Source organism: Chamaea fasciata, unplaced genomic scaffold (assembly GCF_029207755.1).
Source record: "Chamaea fasciata isolate MVZ Bird 193981 ecotype frontalis unplaced genomic scaffold, bChaFas1.0.hap1 SCAF_2, whole genome shotgun sequence".
In the NCBI taxonomy this organism is placed as follows: domain Eukaryota; kingdom Metazoa; phylum Chordata; class Aves; order Passeriformes; family Sylviidae; genus Chamaea; species Chamaea fasciata.
In genome coordinates, this window is record NW_027094087.1 from 88206650 (window position 1) to 88223744 (window position 17095).

The following is a 17095-nucleotide window of genomic DNA, read 5'->3' on the forward strand; positions in this document are numbered from 1 at the left end:
TCAGTGGAAGCAGAAGTTTGAAGTAAAATACCAGGCAGTAACTGAACTAGTGCATTGTCAGAACAGAGCAGGAGCACGTGTTTTTGCAGGACTGTTTCAGTAGTGTTGCCAGGAATTCGTCACAAGCAATAATGCAAGAGATGCAATTACTAGAGATATTTCCTGTGAAATTCCACTAGAATTCAGCAGGAATTAAAAAGATGAAACCACTCAGTCATTTCTTTTTTTAAAATGAACAAGTACATTGCTACAGAGTTTTAAAAGGATGGAGCACACTCACCAGAACTGCAGTGTAATTTGAGAAATGCTTTCACTGACTCATTATATGGTTAGATACTCCCACAGAAGTCTATAAATGCGTGTCTTTCAAATACAACCATGTTAATGGTGCTTTAAAATCTGACTATTTAATAGTCTGAGGTTTATGATAGTTCAGATGTTGAGCCACTACTTTAAAGCAGAATATACTTTTGTTTGCTTGCCTCTTTCCTTAGGATTGGTGTATTTTTTTTTCTTTTTCTGTTGAAAACTAGGGAAATTCAGCACTGCTGCTTTCCAGCTCTCCAGGTTTTAGAATGCCTGTACCTAAAGTAGAAGCAATGTTTTCTACAGAAGACAACTGAAGGCAACTAAGGAAAGTTAATTTTCTCTCAACTGACCATACACAGTTGCAGGATGCATGTCTAGTATAACTGCAGCCCTCAATTACACTTCAGTTCATGAAATCTTTGGACCACGGACTCTGTGCATAAGCCTCTCTAGGCACATAGGGAAATGAGACAATGGATGGGACAGACAGACCGACCCACTGCCATCTTGTCTTCTCACAAAATCAGATATATCAGCATGTTTTTAAGGTCTCTTTACTCCCATCCACACAGAAAAGAACTGATTTCAAAGACGAAAGTGCTCTGAACCTCTTACTCCATACTGTTCACAGAAAATAGGCTAATAATGAACAAATCATACAGATATTAGATAGTCCAACCCGGAACTCAGCATTTAAATTTCATTTCTTTACACACACACACACACTCAGAAGGCAGAAAAAAAGTGCAAATACTAAAACAGAGACTACGTACCTTCAATGTACAGGGGCTCAACGACATCATGATTTATCAGTTCGAAGTTCTCATGACCAATCCAGTGCTCCACATTTCTTTTCCTGCCCGTAAAGAAGTTGTCCACAACTGTAACCTCATGGCCATCCATCATTAGTTTGTCAGTAAGATGAGAACCCACAAACCCTGCTCCTCCAGTTATCTGCATTAGGACAGTTGGTATAAATTTCTTTTTCTTTTTACAGAAACACTAGACAATGTCTACAAACATAAAGACAGAACAGTAGGCTTCAGATCTTTGCTTACTCCAGGAGAAACAACTCCATTTCCATGTGTAATTTTTTCCCAAGATTTACAGCTTTTAAAATTTCAAGAGATGTACTTGACATATTTCATCAGTGTCAGGCTAGAAGGTCAGCTACCTATTCACATCAACAAAATCTCTTTTTCAGATTACATTACTTTCCTTTTTTTCCTTCAAATTGGATTGTGCTTTTTTTTGTGACAGTGAAGTCTTAAAAAGATGCAGAAAGGTAATAGTAGACATTTCTGAAAATCCCGTTTCTCAGGAAAAAATAAAAAGTATCACAGAATGCCAGGTTATTTTCATGTCAGATTTATCAAACATGTCAAATCCAGCTTCTGTCTGGTTTATTGAAGACACGCTGGGTGTTCTAAGTAAGTACTGTAAGTTTTCAACCACAAAGGAGGTAGGGAATTCTCTGGAGACCTTTTGTTTGAAATGCCTGCTAAAACCAAATTCATTGTATGTTTTAATTCATCCATGGCTTACATCATCCTGGCCTGCGGAGGTCAGTCAATTGGATTAGATGATCTTTGCAGGTCCCTTACAATTGAAAAAAACTATTCTACAGCATCAGCTCTGACATACAGCATTTGCCTGTCTTGAAACTCTTACGTTCTGCTGCAAAGAAGCAAGCAGAAATAAAATATTTAAAACTGTACTCCTGTTTCATTGAAGAAACAAGAGAGTTTATTAATGTTTCCCTTTTTGATCCAGAGATTTTAAGAGTAAACAAGCAAACAAAAATCAGTAATTCAGTATTGAAGGAGTCAGCACAATAAGCAGAACTGCAAGTTGTGTGACACATCCAGACCTACCTACAGAAGCAATTATTTTCTCTGCACTTCATAAACTGTTTTCAAGAACCAAGACAAGACAGATAACAACACTCAAAAAGTAGACTTATAAAAGACCTGGGTGGTATCAGATATATAATATATCTGCATGGTCAAATTTACATTTTGAAAGTTATTCAGCTATTGATGTCCATTCTTTAGCTGTAGTGACAACTAAGTAAACAACGAAAGGACAAGGTGGAATCAAGCAGGAATCTAATGAACGGATGGTGTACTGCAATGACAAAGTGCTGTGTGGAAAGGGATAAGATGCCTGAAGTTCTTTCAGTTTGGGTTAGTCAAAGGCTAAACATTTATCCTGCCCACTACTCTGTCATCCACTGTTTTAAAAAGCAAGATTAGCAGGGTTTTTTTAATACTAGAAAAAAAGCAAAGGAAAACCTCCAAAGAATGAAAAGGAAAAAAACCCTACATTTTTTTTCTTTTGTAAAAACTTGAATGTCCACTTCTTGTATTCCCATCCTTCTTTTTCTTATTAAAAATTCGGGGGCACCAGTGTGTCAAAACAACTGTAAGTAACAGTTAATAAAAGAATCAATTAGTTGGTCTATTTAGTATTCTCCTGAGTGTGTTAGGGCTTCCCTATGGCAGATTCAACATCTTATTCAGTTCCCTGACAAACCTGAAGGAAAAACAGGATTTAGGAGAAATTCCCTCTGGAATAAAAGAAAGCATCTTGAGGCCCACATTATGTTGCAACAGAGATGAGGGAAGAGCAGGTTTCTGGCAGAGTGCTGAGAATGAGGAAAGAGGAGCAGTAGCTGAGGGAGAACAGCCCTTTGCCATGTGTCACCACTCACCAGAGAGAAAAAATCAAACCCATGCATGGCAAACCAAATGTCGTGAGCTTATCCTGACTTGCAAGCAGGCTGCAGCCTTGCTGAATGTTCCAAGAGTTTTGGCTTTGCTGTGGTAACCAGGACAAGACTTTTCTGAACCTACTCCTACAGCTGAGGCCCAAGGAAGTCTCCTGCTGCTACTCTTATTTCCAAGATTCTAGAGAAGATAAACTCAATGCTTGCAATATGTCTTTCGTGCAGTAAAAGGAAGTGTCTTTTTCCCCAATATCCTTTTGAAAAAAAATTACAAAGTCAACCAAAAAATGGCAAAAAAAGCATTAAAAATGAAGGAAAAAAGCACACACACAACAAGAAGAAAAAAGCACCAAAAAAAAGTCAAAAAAAGCACAAACCAATTCTCTGTGGAAAGAAGTTTCTAATTACCTTAAACCTACAAGTAGTTTTTATGATGAATCTAAATTGGCTTTATTAACATATGAATTCCATGGGTATTAGACAAAGAGCTTAAGAAATAATTGAAAAAGGAGTAGAATTTCCCCTGGAAAAGTAATAAAACTATGTAAATTATGTTTTGTATCATTACTTGAGGCAACATTAAAAAAATGCTTTATCACTGAAGTTCTTTGTACAACCTTCCTGTAATTACTCATAAAAGCATCACTTCTAAATATTACTTCCTGCAAATCACAATGACATATTAATCTACATAATCATTAAGTTGTACATGAATCATATCCATATTAGAACTGGAGTACCAGCACTTGGGTCTTAAAAAGGAATTCTTTATTAAGACAACATTAATGAAAAGATTTAATTACTTAGTAGTGCACATGTGCTTGGCGATTTCAGCACCTACTAAAAGGCACAACTTTGTCTATTTATTACACATTTCTGCTGTCTCCAACCAGATTCAAAACATCTTATGCCCCATAAGGAAATTATATTAATAATTTTTCTGTTCTCTGCTTTTATCAGTTTACTATTTTCAATTCAGAAAAAACCCACCCAGACTGAACCAATGGTAACACTATCTTCCACAATAACAGAATTCCTTCTCTTGCATATGAAAGCCTCTGGCCTAGTCACTTCAGAGAACTCTGGAAACAGATAAATCATGCACAACAGGTTGAGGATCTGTTTTCAGTGAAAGTGACAGGGTATCTGGTCTCAGCTCAGACACCACCACTACTAGAAAACACCTCCAAAGAGACGCTGTTTAATAAAAAGTAACTGCTAGAACTGTTGTCTCATCAGGACAGTGCTGTGAGGATCTCCAGGCTGGAGCTGTAGACTGCAGTCAGAATTATTAAAAAAAAAAAAAGTTACATCAAATTAGGAACGCATTCTGGAAAAAGATGTAATATTAACAAAATACAAAGCACAAATACATGACCTAGCCAAATTCACTTGGCTGGCCAGCTCTTGAGAATTTTGAAGTGTCATGCAACATTTTTATGGGAACTTCAGTTACTCAAAAGAACATGGATTATTTCCCCTAGGATTGTGACAGCAACACAGTAACAGAAAGGAACTGCCCACATGGGCAGGAGGCCTACGAATGCCCATCCGAGTTGGCACAAAACAAGTCAGAACAACCTGCCACTCCTTTTGGCCAGCTTTCTCTGTAGTCATTTAAATTCTACAAAATACACAGGGAACCAAAAAGCTATTCACCCCAAGTCATCTGAAAACACACCTATTCCAACTACTTGCCATCTCTGTTGAAGCAACAGATTTCAACAAAATATCCAGTATTTTTCAGTGGCAAAGTCTGGAAGTGAACATTAAGAGCTCCACAGCCTGTTAACAGCTTTCACTGACACTTTTGTTCTCACTTACACAGAAAACATGACATTAGGGTTATTTTATACGCTTGCAAACACACAAAGTACACAATTTAGAAATTTTCAAAATTAAATCTCTCTATTTTCCTCAGTTTATCTTCTCTATTCAACAGGGGCACTGGGAGTCTACAGGTCTCCCTCCTTCAGACTCCCATAAAAAAGATAGAACACCACTGCAGAACGAAACTAATTTGGTAACACTTCTTTGTGGAATTTTGCAACAGCAATGAAGATTATTGCCTAAAAACACAGAAAATAATTTTATCTGCATCTTTCCAGGTTTTTTCTTCAAGATTTTGAAGTCAAAGCAAACAAAAGCACCAGCTAAGTTAGGCATGTTAGCAGGGTTTTGTTGTAGACTTTACTTCCTACTAGGGAAGCAGAAGTTCATACTCCATTTTACTCATCACAAGTAGCTTTACTTTCTCTGCCTTCAAAACATGGGACAGACAAACAGAAAAAAGGAAAACTCTAGACCACAGATAACTACAAAAGTGTTTGCTGACAAAACTGGAAAGCTGATTTCCAGCACAATTTACTAAGCTTAAAAATGCCCTGGACAACTACTTGTCCTGATTTAACCTGCCATCCTCTTCCACCCTCAACTGCTTATGATGCTTCAAAACAACAGAAACAACAGAGAAGATACAGAGAGATGAACACTTCTTGCAGAGAAACTTTTTTTCTAGCCTTGTGACTAGATTTTGCCCAGTTTGGTCATACAAGGTTCATGTCAAGATGTGCTTAAAATTTTCCTGGTCTCTGCAAGTTTAAGCCATCTGGGAGCACACACAAAGACTCTTTGGCAATGTGATCCTGGAAAGTAACAGGTAAGAGCAGTTTAGTTAGCAAATCAAACTTCAAAAGCAGAGTCCAAGTGTCTTGTTCATATGCTGAGTTTGAGAACATCAACATAAATAAGTGAAGCAGCACCCTAAAACCTGTCCAACACATACGACATCCAAGGTAATTCACTTCATCCTTTCTCATCTCTTTAATCCTACAAAACAGATTACATTCCACAGAATTTTTTGGTATTTCCCCAAAACAACCTCTGAGTAAACACAAACTTACCAGGATTCTTTTACGATCCTTTTCTGACAAAAATTTCACTGGTGGGTATTTCTGGGTGAAACTACAGAACATTTCAAAACAAAGAAGAAAACTAAGTTAAGTTTCAGCCTGGTTTCTTCACATACATCTTTGATATCTGATAAACTGCTCTGAAAACCTTCCATTCCTAAAGTTCTGCTAAGAGTATATTTAGTCCTGTATTCTAAAAAAGAATCTGGGTCAACACAAGACAATGCCTATGCATGGTGACATATCAAAATTCATCTGCAAAGAGTGCTTTTAAAATTTCTGCCTGATTTTATATAATGAATCACTTGACTTTTATCTTTTGAGAGCAGAACTACTGCCAGGCATGAACATCAGAGGAGAATAAAACAATAAAACACCAGCAGTGACTGGACACCTTCTTTTTAAAGTTTTAAAAAGTAAACAACCCTCTTAAAAAAGCTCTGGAAAACAAAGCTAATTTTGTTGACTTACTGCATTGACTTCAAACACTTCTTGAAGTTTCAATGTGAAACTTACAACAAAGTTTTAATTCTCCTTCAAGTTTTACAAAAACCAATATAAATTTTATGACCAGAATGTTGAAGAAATACATTTTAAAATATTTCAACAATTTCTCCAAGAGAGCTTATTCAGTATGAAAACTAATCTTAATTTTCTTAGACATACTATACTGCCATTTATTTGATGGTCTTCAAGCTAGCAATTTAATTTTTGCATCTTCTTTACAGGAACTTCATCAAACCAAAACCACCATAAAATAAAATTATGTGACATATGAACCTTAAGTGCTCTCTTCAAGCTCTTGATGCTTCAAACCTTAGAACTTCTCTCCCTCCCTGGCATGCATTCTGCATAGAGCAGTAACGTCCTCTGAAAGGTGTGAGTTTTATTTACTTCAGTAATTAGCCTCATAGTCTTGACAATTTAATAGCTCAGGTTTTCCTTAACTAAATGTCAGTGTGACACTGCACAAAAATTAAAACTATGGTTACTCTTCTTCAGTAAGTCCACAGGCTAGAGATAGTCTGGTGTAGCATGCAGAAGCTAAAAATGCCAAGAGTTACATATTCTTCTACTCACAAACAGTCACTGATTAAACTGACCCTACAACTGTGATCTTGATGTACCTCCTCCTCTGCTTCTAACCCGCAGTACTGGCTCAACAGGAATTCTTCAGCACCAGAGCAGACATACTTCTGTACTTTTTCCAATTTTCATCACAGCATGAAAGCTGCTTTCAGTTTTTAGAAGAGGGGAAATATGGCAATGGAACTTTCCAATGTTAGCCACACAGAGAAACTGAAAAAGAAGCTACCCACGCTTGCCTTACATCACTACACAGGTCCCTAACAATTTCTTTGATTTACATTGAAGCAATGAGAGACAGCGGTGCACAAGCATGATGCAAATGTGTAAAACACATTCTGAGACAGAGAGGAAAATTCACTCATAACAAGACATTTATGGAGTTCACAAAGTTTCAGTGTCAAATAACTAGATGCAAGGCAAGTCTCTCTCCTCCATTCCCAAGACCACTATTTTAAGGTTCCAGTAATCCAGCCTGGAGTCATATTGCTGCCAAAGAGACCTCATAACCATTTTTTGCTTCTTCTATTACACCAGTAGCAGTTTAGAAGCAATGGGATAGAGTCTGGCAGCCAAATGATGACCTTTTGGCAACAAAATGGAGTTTATCTTGACTTAATGCTTGTTTTGATGACTACATGGCAATGCTTTTGCTGAGAAAATTCTTTATACAAACTTTACAGCTCTAGCTCCAGTTAAACAATCTCTTCTCATAAGACTAGCATTAAGGAATACTTGTCTTTCCTGATTCTCAAAAGCATGAAGATGGCTTGCTTTCAGGTTTTATCAGCTTATGAAGTAAGAAAACATTGACACTAGAATAAGCTTTGCAAGCAGGATCAGCTTTCAGACATCTGACAGTGAGTAGTTATTTACTGCCACTTCACACAGATATAAAATTTTAAAAAAATAAAATTAATTGCAACAACCCACATTCAGCTGAACCACCAGAGGTAAATGGCTACGTTATTTGAAAACCAATGAAAGTACAATAATAAGAGTACCCCTTTTGTGAAAGTATAATTTCCAGATTGGTTCATACAGAGGTAAAAAAATACTTTGGTTCTTTCTCCTTTTTCCTAGAGGTTTGAAACAAGGCTTATCAATACATGTGAAAAAGCAAGAGCATTCATTTGGCTTGTGGGAGAAGTTTTAACAGTTCTACTTAACAACTTATTGCTCATTTGAAAAAATGAAACAATTATTAAATAAAAAAGAACCAATCAGGATACCCTCCCACAAAGGTCTTCTGTGGATGGCAGAATAAAATATGTGAATTACCCACAACTGAAGGTTTACTGGACTATCAACAAAGATTAAATAAATCAACTTAATATTGTAATTGGTAAGGTGGTGACACAATCTGCAATTTGTTTTACGTTGCCAATATATGCCTAGCTCAACCTGGGAAGTTCATGTGCACATTAAGAGATGAGCAACCAGCTCAGTATTCTCACTGAAATAAACTGCATGTGGCAGGTCACTGAACCTTTCAAATCAATTATAAAAAAACAGAACAGAATTTTTTTCTTTGTTTCTTTTTATCCTTACAGTCCAGGAGGGGTGGAAGAGGAGGGGCAGCTGCTCACTGACAAGACAAAACTCTGAACACCAAAGTATGCAGGTGTCAAGCATCTCACTGGCCAGCAGCAATGGCATTCTGTCCCCTCTCCAGAGGAAGACACACAACCACCAGTATGCAATACCCCACGAGAGCTTACTGGTACTGCTTGGACAATCCAGACCTGGCCATTTGCAATGCAGCACTCTCTGCTTTGCCTGGGACACCAACAGTGTCACCTGCAAGACACTGACAAAAGCAGCAAGTCCTTGTCAGAGCTGACAGTTCCCAATGCCATACCAGACCTTATTTGGTGATGAAGTCATCTGTCCATGAGGACACCCAGATCAGAGAAAGATGAACCGGCAGAGTGAGTGATAACACATTCCCTTACAAATCCTGAGGTAAGCAGGTCAGTCAGGCTCATCCAAAGCACACACACAGGCTAAGATGCGCAAGTAAATCACTGTGCTGTAGCTCAACCAGAGTAACTGATCACAAGTATGAGAAAAGTGTGGTAAAACATATTTTAAGTCTCTTGAAGGTGAAACCAGTGTGCCTTAGCAGACATAAACCATGGTAATCCATTCATCCGCTAGACACCAAATAGCAAATTCCTCCACAGGATTTGAACTTTTATGAGAGTCCAGCACTCTCAGCTTGATTTAGAAGGATCAATCAGCCTGAATACCTTAACCATTACTGCTTCAGCATTGAATGTCCTGTCCTCACTTATATATGATAACAAATCAAAGGTGCTGAAGGTGTACACAAAAATTTATTTCAAGGCTACAACTACAGAACTGACTGCTACAGAAAAGAAATTGTGCCTTTGAGCTGCTTCCCAAATTCAGCAGATGACATACCTTTTTTCTAGATCTTTGATTTTCTCCCTTAGAGGTGCAACAGCCTAAAATAAAGGAAAAACATTTAATCTTTGAAGAATAGAACAGGATTCACATCACAAAACATGCACAGAGGAAGTTGCCTTAGAGCAAAATTCATGGCAAACAGACTCCTATGCAGATCTTTACTGAAGACACTCCAAGAAACTTACATTTTAAAGCCTCCTTTACATAAAAAAACCCCTTGAACCTTTTCCTCCAAAAATCAAATCACCTAGAAAAGTGTGAAATTAAATCCCTTAGCTTACCACTGAAAACAAAACATCTCAAGGCTACCAGTACCATAGTCTTGACAAGGACTTCCAATGTCATGATTCCTATTTGGCAAAGTGAAGTCATAAGTGACTTGTCTGAGATTGCCAACGCTAATCTATATCCAGCAACAGAACAATGGGACAGTAATTTAAACACCAATTATTTAAATGGACAACAGATAAGCATACAAAGGACACAGACACAGAGAGGGGCATTATCTCCAGTGAAATAACCGTAATTCTCTCAGAACATGCCATGCAAAATTAAAGATATATCATGTTGAAATATCTAAATATGTTCTACATCATGATGTGAGGGTATATTTAGGCTTAAAAAAATATTCAAAGGAAATTTGTCAGAAAATATAGTTTACCTACCAAGACTTCTGTTTGCATTTTTGCAGCTTTAGAAGAGAAAATCACTTAGGCTGGCATCAGTTTCAGTTTCTTTATCACAGGACTCAAATTTCTAACAGTCCTGCTGAATTTCAACAGGAGTCCCTGAACTCTTATTTTTAAGTCCACTAAAGCCTTGTCATTTACCCTCTTGGTATAGCCCTCTTGGGCTATACATAAGTTGAAAGCTGTCAGAGGTTCTAAGTGGTACTAAGGGGCAGCACATCAGCAATCACCATTAATTTGTTTTATACAAATACTTCTGGTCAGAGCTAGACAATTCAAGAACTTCATAAATTGAATAAAGCTGCGTATTCATGTTAAGAGGAAATAATATGGTACTGGCATTTATATTCATTAAATATTTAGCTCCGTGGGACAGCAAATAGTTCTTGAAACAGCTACACTTATTCTGATGGTCTAAGACATTATACAACTTTAAAAATAAGATCGAGAAATAGCCCACTTCTCAGACCTTACAGTAACTCTGATCTACACATTGAATTTCAAGTATTTTGCCATTCTTAAACAACTGTAATTTTCACAATGCTTGTTGCAACACTTACCAGAATTTTTTTAAAAAAACAAACAAACAAACAAAAAAAAAACAGAGAGAGAGAGGAATGCGAAAGACAAACTAAAAAGACAAGCTCTTCATTTTTTTTTAGCAATTTCAGTGGGCTGCTCACTGTGTCCAGAGGAACAACTGTCATATAAACCTGCTGGAATACAAGACACTAGGCAGACCAGACTACACTAGAACAGGAACACACACCCATACAAGGGTAAGGGGTATCAACCTCAAGGACTTCTCTATCTATTCAATAGTTCTTTTTATTGTTATTAGACTGGAAGGCTGAAACATTTGGAGAAAGATCTGTTGCACACATTCTCAGTATTTCTGAACAAACTGAGGCTGAAATGGAAATTCAGAGGTACTGGTACAGCAGTTCTGTAACGCACACTAGTGTGTTCAGACCCCATGTCTACTCCAGAAATTGCCAGGAATTGTGCTTAAAGCCTTGGCACTGCACACCCTCCGCAGTCACAAACCCTGCTATATTTGTTCATTAGTTAATAACAAAGCAAAGCAATTCAGGGCACCTTCAAATTTGTAATGCACCTTGTACATACTTCACATTTTGTAAGGCAGTCAGAGGAAAGAATTTGTGTACATCCTTTCAGAAACAAATAAAACAGTTCTTGGGAGGGTTCTACCATAGCGTGTGCAGCAAATGTACCAGTAGATCCATCACTTTCAAGAAAGGTTTTAATGAAAATAAAGTGGAGTCATAGATCAATGTTAGAAAGTCCGCTAAAGAGAACAGTTCAAAAACTTATGTACGGACACAAATCCAATGCTTTAGTTTCAGCAGAATCATGAGTAATGGGATAAAACTAAATATACCACTTCAATATGAAATGAGTGAAATGGAGTCCTCGAAATAAAACAGATTACAACTATTAGCAAACTAACCTCCTCTATTCTACTTTCCACCTTCTGATCCCCATTTTCTTGAAGAGACCTGTTGGAAAGAAAAGAAAAAATCATAATCCACACCTAAGCAGTAACTGCTCCACTGCACCTGCATCATATTAAAACAGCATCCACACAGCATCTCGAGTTACTATTATTTCAAAAACATAATTAGAACGAATTAAAGAGGATGGTCTAATTTCCATTGAAATCCATCAGTTTGGCAGAAACTGATACAAGCCCACAGGAAAGAACAGTATCAATAGAAGCTACATTCATTTTACATAGAAAATTAACGTCATTTTAGAAAAGAGTCTAATTACTGGCTTTGAGTGTAACTTCACTGTGCAAAGGCCCAAAATGTCTCTTTGAGGGTCTGTTTACTGTATGCTGACAAAACATTTTCCCTTAGGCAAATGTATCTCCCTTTGAGCTTTTCCAAACACATGGGAAAAAACCCCAACAGTACTAAATGTGTCTTCAGCCACTGCCTGATGGGCAATACTGACTTCTCACATCAATGTTACTCATTTGAAATAAGGCCAAGAATGAAGTATGTCATGGTAACTTGTGAAAACAAAACACTGTCTAAAAGGCCGGTGTCTTGCACAAATCTGTGTGGCCTTATTTAGCTGATTATGTAAAGTGTCTCCATTATGTTCACTTCTGAGTAAACTTTTACAAGTGTAGAATATGTATTTTTAAACTCTACCTCTTGTATCAAGGATATGCAATTTTCCTTACATTTGTGTAATTATATTTTTTTTTCAATTACACCTTCTGAAAGAGAAATTATTTATCTCACAGTAGTTAAGTTTTTGCATACTAGAGGGTTCATGGGTATCCAACATAAAATGCAGTTCTTTCAAGTGAAAAACAGAGCTCCTTTACTTGGGACCTGAACTCATTACACCTAGAGAAACAGAAGATCCTTTGTTAAGCAGACATATATATATACACCACGCTGTTAGAAGCTAAAGCAATGATTGCCTTCATAATCCTCTGTAAAACTCTCACTTTTTAAAAAAGTCAACTCAGTCTATTACTGAGGCAAAGACCTTACTGACCACATTCATTTGTATCTCTAAAGAATAAAGTAAATTCCTACACTAAGACACACATTCCCTGAACCATCTGTTCAAACTAAGTTGTCATTTATTGCACTAGTAGCAAATAAAACCCCTGCAGCTAATGTAGAATGAATTTACTACAAGGAAGCGATATTAAGCTATCCTGGTGGATTTTGAAAATGTTTTCTCAAGTAACAGAAAATAGAAAAAACTAGGCAAACAACTGTGGAACAGATCGCCTTTTCTCTCTTAAAAGTGAGGAAGGAAAATTTGGAAAACCCTTCAGAATTTAAAAAGGTCCCCTCAAAAATAGTTCCTACTGTTTTTTACTCACCAATCCTGCAACTCAAGGACTGGCAACTCTGCAGTCTATTTTTCTAATGAGCATTTCCTCCTAACAAAGACAATCTTACTGGCTGAGGACCAACATCAGTCCTTCAGAAATAATTTCCCCCCTAACAGCTCTATAAAAGACATCTCAAGTAAGAATTCAGAGGCAGGTAGTAGCAGTATTTGTAAGGACAGCTTATTAGGAAATAAACACCCTGGATCCCACACCCACATGTCCTCCTCAAGCCCCTCTTTCATGTTCTTGTCCTTTGTTAAGAAATGCTCAGCTGCTCCTGTAACAGCTGCTAAACTGCCATAGTTTGCTGGTCATGATAACATGGTTATCTAACTAATATCTCTATCTGCAAGCCACAGCAGCCCTGCAGCTGTTTGCCTGACAGCTGAGTACTCTGCAGCACGGGTGGGATCCAAGAGGAGTAGAGTGAACTACACAGGATAGGAAGAGACTCCACGGTGAGCTGTCCTGGGTGAATTAGAGTCTAGAGAAATTTCTTTATTATTCTTATTTTGTCTCAAACTTTCACTACCATGTGCTGCTACGAGTGGCAACAGAGCACTGAAATCCTTTATTAGCAAAACAACATGGTAAAATATTTTGTTCTCTATACACAATGACTTTGCTGTAGGGAACAAGCTGTCTCCATATTCCCTTCAATTTCTTCTGCAGCTGGGTCTTCCCGGTGAATTTTCCTGCAGCACAAACTCACATGCAAGCAGAAGTGTGAAAATCTGCACATTTTGCATACATATCGTTTGTCTTTCTCTTTCTAAAGGAAAAAATTCTAGGGGACAATGCAGGATTTTCTGCTTTTCAGCACTTAAACCATCAGATTCTCTACCAATTAACTGTGGAGGAGGAAAAACTCTCCAAAGTACATTTCTGATTCTAGGTACAGAAATACAGTAATGGCAAGCAGTGGAGAACGTGCTGCTCTTCAGTATTTAAGCCCACATTATCACGGAGATACAGTCACATCTGTGCTGAGGAAAAGACGAATCCAAGCCTATACAACCAGGCATGCCAACCAACTGGCCAAAATGAGAAGATGAATTTGTGCAAAGAAAAGCAGATGTAGTGTGAGTAAAATCTTGGGTGAGATCAATAGCAAACGTACAACCATTTTTGAGACTGAACACTTCGTATGTAAAAAAAAAAAATGCTATCAGCTGCTTAGCAGCCACCCAAACAATAGTGTGAGTGGCTGTTTTTCTCCCTACCTTATATATATTGAAGGGAAAGGTAAGTTAATTTTATTAAACATAAGGATATTCAATACAAAAATTATATACATTACCTCATATTGACAAAGTTTCCCCATACAGCTGGAAAAGAAGAAGAGAAAAAACATCACAATGTCATATAGCAGTACCCGAGGTAATTTTTTCCTATTATCACTGGAACGAATTTAAGACAATATAATAAAGTATCTTAATCACAAATTATCTAAGTAAGTTACATATACACCCCCCATATATAAGTGTCCAGAATTTAGTTTCAGAGTGTGGCTGGAATTCTGATGAGATTACATGAGACTAAAAAATATGCAAGAATTATCTAAACCATAATTTCTCACTGCACACAGATTAAATAAACCAGAACATTCGACTTGTTTATTAGGGATGCTGGAAAAAATGACATGAGCAAGAAAGGAGCCCTGTAGACTCAAACAATACAAATTGGAAACTGCCAGGAGACACAAGACTGGCCACTACACGTAAGAGCTGAACCAGTTCAAAGAGGTGCCTCAAGAGTCCTGCATTAAAGGTTGCAAGTGCTTGTGTGCACACGTAATTGTGTCTAAATACATATATATTGTGATGAAGACACAAAAGGTACCTAAGCAATATAACGTAAAATGCCTCAGTTAAGCAACCAAAACTCATTTGTGACTGTATGGAAAAAGTTTTACAGAAAGATAAATCCCAATATAAATCAAAGACCAAAGATGTAAGAGGTATTTTCGGTTTACAAAAATATCCAGCTGCCCAAAATACTTTCTACTAGAAAAAAAAAAAATCTTCTGAAACTCCTCTGGGTTTTGGTGATTATAGGAAGGCTATCAGAACACTGACTTTGCTTTTAACTTTCAACTAGGAAACAGAATGCAGTTTAAAAGTGAAAAAATGAGAAGTCATAAGCCAGGCTACACTGCCAAGGAGGACTTGACAAGTCTGCATCAAGATAAACAAGGTTAACGCACAACAGCTTTGTAGGGGACTCTACAAAACAAGCAACACAGGAAATATACTCCAAACATCTCCAGAAAAAATCATTCTGGAGTTGCCATTTAAGAACAAGGCTCAAGCTAAGAACCCAAGTTACACTGGGTCTTAGGGAGTAGCCCACATGCAGTATTTAAAGCGTCCACAGATTTTGTAAGCTGTATTGCAGGTCTTGAGCAGCAGCTAGTAAAGTATTTTGCCTACCTTTAAGGCTTTGCACATACATTTGCATCACTATTACTGAACGAGCTCAAGCAGATGATGAGGTGTTACAGAAACAAAGCAAAACAAAACGCACTGCTACAGTCACAGGCACCTTCCAGACAGGAGAAAAGAAACATTACCAGGAAGGAGGAGTGGGAGGACACAAATGAGGATTCAGTAATGCAGTTATTCTAGCCTTCAGGGGATGGCAAAGCTACTGAACTGTTTTTAAGTGCTGAGTGCTGCTGAGTAATTCACAAGTAACTCAAAAGAATCCATGACAGGCTACAAAATAAGCCGTAGGAGGGCCCTGTGTTATCTCTGGTGATACCATAAAACCTCCTGTCATCTTCTGGGGAAGAGATAGGGAAGCTTTATTATATAAGACCAAATGATCCATAAAATCCAACTGAATTTTGAAATAATTTGGATATTGTGTTAAGTAGATAAAGTAAATTAAATGTGGTAAAAACTGGATACAGTGTTGAGCACAGTTAAATTCAAGTTATTTACCCTCGGGCTATGATTTTAGAATTATGTATGATAACACTAATGGAAAAACACTTTGTTTTCTTTCAATGAATGATGATGATCTGGCAGTTACAGGAACAGAATTCTCCAGTTAAAAACGACTGAGCTATACTTACAAAGAATTCGTTTTCTGGGCTACAGAAACCCATACAAATAATGTAAGTGGTTATGCAGTGGCAGGAAGCATCTGGGTTTAGCTGGTGAAGTAGGAATTGATTGAAGAAAAAAAAAAAAGGCGTTGCCAGCTGCAACACAAATACCACCCTCCCAGTTTTGTTGCAAAGACAGTGAAGCCACATGGCATACAAAGAACTGGCTTCCTAAAGAAAACATGTGACTTATGCGTGCTCAGTGTCCACAGCAGGGAAGGGAAGCTCAAAAAGGGAAGTTCACATCCTTCCACAAACACTGTTTGCAATATCCCAGTTCTGTAGGAGTACACGACCTTGCATTAAACTTTTACGAAGCATACTGGGTACCACTGGAAAAAAAAAATCAAAAATTGCAAAATTAACCACACAGGAACTATTATACAGAGAGATCTGGAGAACCCTGAAGTCCCTTATGTAGAGAAATGTTGCAAAAACTCACTTCAACATACTGACTGCCCTCATAAAGGATTCTGAATGGACAATTCTAAAAAGGATCTCTTTGGCTACTGGTGCTCACATGGAGCTTACACCAAGGTTGAAGGGATCAGAGCTAAGATTTCTGTACAAGAGTGGAAATAATGTTTGGCTGTTTTTCTTCCAAATACACAGCTGTTTATATAACAGGCTTACCCAGCAGGAGAACCAGAAGTACAACTCTGGCTCACAGAGGATTTCCTTGCCCTAAAGGTTAAGTCAAGGCTGGTTTGACATTCAGGCAAGAATGATGGAACATAGAAGTAAGTAGGTCCAAATCCACAAGCAGAATGATGAAAATTACAAGCCTAAATTCAAGATGAAAATCCTTACAGGTATCACAAAACCACTTGAGAGGTGCATCGAGTTCAGGCCCCAAAAGCTGCAAACACAGATGGTTAAAAAAAATCTTCCACATCAGCAAGGTCATGAACTGGGCACTACACACAAACCCAGCTTTCA

General features: G+C 37.6%; 1 protein-coding gene across 2 annotated transcripts in view; it reads right to left on the reverse strand.

Moving 5' to 3' along the window:
• The window catches only part of UXS1 (UDP-glucuronate decarboxylase 1), a 57863-nt gene that overhangs the window by 30794 nt on the left and 9974 nt on the right, over nucleotides 1-17095 (reverse strand). Inside the window, exons 2-6 of one of the 2 annotated variants that reach the window (XM_066176671.1) lie at nucleotides 14345-14372; nucleotides 11629-11677; nucleotides 9463-9506; nucleotides 5941-6001; nucleotides 1083-1263 (exon numbers count right to left, since the gene is read on the reverse strand). In XM_066176671.1, coding sequence (XP_066032768.1) covers nucleotides 1083-1263; nucleotides 5941-6001; nucleotides 9463-9506; nucleotides 11629-11677; nucleotides 14345-14372 — 363 coding nt within the window. The remainder of the gene's footprint in view (nucleotides 1-1082; nucleotides 1264-5940; nucleotides 6002-9462; nucleotides 9507-11628; nucleotides 11678-14344; nucleotides 14373-17095) is intronic. The other variant, XM_066176672.1, reaches the window with a different exon arrangement.